The sequence below is a fragment of the Lactuca sativa genome, chromosome 9 (assembly GCF_002870075.4).
Source record: "Lactuca sativa cultivar Salinas chromosome 9, Lsat_Salinas_v11, whole genome shotgun sequence".
NCBI lineage: Eukaryota > Viridiplantae > Streptophyta > Magnoliopsida > Asterales > Asteraceae > Lactuca > Lactuca sativa.
In genome coordinates this window covers 150,978,486-150,981,671 of record NC_056631.2, presented here as the reverse complement: position 1 = coordinate 150,981,671, position 3,186 = coordinate 150,978,486, and the positions used below count along the sequence as shown (strand labels likewise).

Genomic DNA, 3,186 nt, shown 5'->3' with positions numbered 1-3,186 from the left:
TTCGGCACTACAAGCTTTTAGCGTTTAGCTTAAATAAAATGCTCCAAATCCAAATGCTACTTCATATAGCGTTTAACAAACACTATAAGCTACCCGTTATTAGCTAATTTTGTTGAGGTCGCCCATTTTTTAGTACTTACCATAGTAAAACCCTAATGAATGTAGATGTAGCTTCCCGTTGCATATTAACGTATCAGCTTCCCCAATCATTATTATATAGGATTTTAATTAACGACAAAATTGCACAGATAGATACAGGAGCTATATTAATGAAAAGGTTGATTCTTCTCTATGTATCTCCAATGGTCGACTTTGTCTACTCTTATCACCTACCGCGTCGTTGACTTTCTCTTCACTCCCCCACCTCCACTCACTATAAAATACCTTCTCCCTCAAATATCAAATACCAAATCCAATACATACCTTATTAAACAAATCTTCGTAGTAAACTAGTAATGGAGGTTTTTTCTAATAACAAAATACCCCTCCTCTTTCTTGTCTTGTTAGCCACCTTGACCACCTTGGCACAAGGCCAAGGCACCCGAATTGGCTTCTACCAGACCTCATGCCCAAGAGTTGAAGCCATTGTGCAGTCTGCAGTTGCAGCAGCTGATCGGGCCAACGCAGGAGTCCCACCAGGTTTGGTTAGAATGTTTTTTCACGATTGTTTTGTTAATGGCTGTGACGCCTCTATCCTACTCAATGGTCCTTCTACTGAGAGAACTGCTCCACCCAATTCTCTATTGAGAGGCTTCGAGATTATCGATGCTGCAAAGACGGAACTCGAAAGGGTTTGTCCTGGGGTCGTCTCCTGTGCTGATATTCTTGCTATCGCTGCCCGTGATTCTGTGCTTCTGGTAATTAATTACTTTCTCAATAGTCATTTCAGTTTAAGCATTTCCATGCATGGCGCCAGTAGAAATATTACTTTGTTGTCCTAAAACTTGAACTTGTTCTATTTTTCCAATCGCTGTGCAGGCTGGGGGAATTGCGCGTTGGGCAGTGCCATTAGGTCGTAGAGATGGATTGGTGTCACGTGCAGCCGATACTGCAAATCTTCCTGCTTTCAATGACGCCGTTGATGTCCAAATCAGGAAGTTTGCTGAGAAAGGTCTTAACACCCAAGATCTTGTTACCCTTTCTGGTAAGTACTTAAGCATATATAACACTTCAACCGTTGCAACACTTACTATCAAAGTATTAAACTGATGCGTCTATGGGTTTTACTGATTTCCAGGAGCACACACCATTGGGACAGCAGCCTGTGCATTATTCAGCTACAGGCTATACAACTTCAACAACACCAATGGACCCGACCCATCTATAAACCAAGCCTTCCTTCCCACACTCCGAAACCTGTGCCCCAACGGAGGAGATGGTTCAAGGCGTGTGGCTTTAGATACAGGAAGCCAAAACAGGTTTGACAATTCATACTATGCAAACCTGAGGAACCGGAGAGGTGTACTTGAATCTGATCAAGTGCTATGGAGCAACCCAACAACACAAAGGTTAGTGCAACGGTTTCTTGGAGTTAGGGGACTCCTTGGATTGACTTTTAACGTTGAGTTTGCAAGATCAATGGTGAGGATGGGTAATATTGAGGTGAAAACTGGGACTCAAGGAGAAATTCGTCGGGTTTGTAGTGCAATTAATTGATTAATGACGGATGTTATTATCCGAATCCAAAATGGTTTGATAGTAATAAGTTTTTAATACGACGGAAGTTGTAAAAGATAAATCTGTAACGAACTGTAAGTTTTCCATTCTTACGTGCATGTTATTAGTTATTATAATACATAACACGAAAAATTGATAACGATAGTCCCACATGCTTTTGACCTGAGACAGATTCGTCATCTAACGCATTGACTTTATAAAGTTTTCAAACTCATGGCTATGAATTTGGATCGAATCTTAAACTAAACCAAACCCTGAGTTAATTTGTATTTTTATGTCGCCAACTTGCCAATGATTTATGCACCAAAAACAAAACTACGACTTTTCATTTACATATCATTTTCGAAGAAGATAAAAACCAAATGTAGGATGGAGGATTAATATTTTGAAAGAAAAAGAACTTTCATTGAACTTATTTAAATATAATATATCTTATAAGGGTTTATCTTTTTTACCCATCTATAATATAAATCTTTTTGTACCCCTTTATAATCTAAATTTATTATTTACCTCTAATAATTACATTTTTTTTTAAATTAATTACAACGATTACGTAGTAATTTTATATTTTATCTATAATTGTTAGCTAATTATGAAGTAATGAATAATTAGACAAAAACTGTAAATATGGTCATTCTGGTTTGTAAAAGACTTTATATAGGATTAAAAAAAAAAATCGAATTGTATGGAAGATCCAAAATCAAAATTTTTCTGTAGTTGTGGTCCATTTTTATCCATAATAAACCTTAAAAAGACTGTTTTACCATTTTAATTTATGTTTTCATTTTTTAATGTCAAATAAAAATATTTTATAATTAAAAAAATAAAAAATAGAAACTTGGGTCCACCCCGTATAATCTCTCTGTCTCTCTTTATCGTGGTTGCAGAAATCGAGATTAATCGGTGATCAATCGTGGATTAATCGATTGACGTTCTCCAACCGTCGAGGATTAGGGAATTAATCGAAAATTTAGGATTAATCGGGTTTGGCGGGATTAATCGGTTAAAAAAAGTCAAAAAAGTTGAAAAAAGTCAAAAAAAAGTCAATAAAAGGTCAAAAATTTTAAAAAATTTTAAAAAAAAATTCAAAAAACCAACTTTTTTTTTACTCTAAAATTTTCAAATTTTCTAAATTTCAAATATTATACTAAAATGTTCATATTTTCGTATTTTCAAATTTGCAAATTACAACTTTTCTTATTTTTTAATTTTGAAGTACTTGTTTTTTTAAGATATATTAATTTTAATATTTTATAATAATTTATGGTCCTCGATTAATCTTCGATTAATCCCCACCAAGACCGATTAATCCCTTAACACCAGTCGACCGTTGAGCTACCGTCAAACGATTTTTACAACCTTGCTCTCTCTCTCTCTCTCTCTCTCTCTCTCTATATATATATATATATATATATATATATATATATATATATATATATATATATATATATATATATATATATATATATATATATATATATATATAGTTTTTCTCCCCTGAATCCCAAT

The 3,186-nt window shown here is 34.3% G+C and overlaps 1 protein-coding gene across 1 annotated transcript; it reads left to right on the top strand.

The window, feature by feature from the left end:
• Positions 1-404: 404 nt before the first annotated feature.
• LOC111896419 (peroxidase N1) lies at positions 405-1,821 on the top strand. Its single transcript, XM_023892413.3, has 3 exons — positions 405-857; positions 979-1,144; positions 1,238-1,821. The coding sequence occupies exons 1-3, from the start codon at positions 456-458 to the stop codon at positions 1,654-1,656; spliced, it is 987 nt and encodes a 328-aa protein (XP_023748181.1). The 5' UTR covers positions 405-455; the 3' UTR covers positions 1,657-1,821.
• Positions 1,822-3,186: the final 1,365 nt, after the last annotated feature.

What these genes read in the sequence shown, in the direction of transcription:
- LOC111896419 (XM_023892413.3), top strand. Translation starts at nt 456, where the DNA reads ATGGAGGTTTTTTCTAATAACAAAATACCCCTCCTCTTTCTTGTCTTG. An exon ending in CCCGTGATTCTGTGCTTCTG is followed by an intron (nt 858 to 978) that starts GTAATTAATTAC and finishes ATCGCTGTGCAG; the next exon opens with GCTGGGGGAATTGCGCGTTG. An exon ending in AGATCTTGTTACCCTTTCTG is followed by an intron (nt 1,145 to 1,237) that starts GTAAGTACTTAA and finishes ACTGATTTCCAG; the next exon opens with GAGCACACACCATTGGGACA.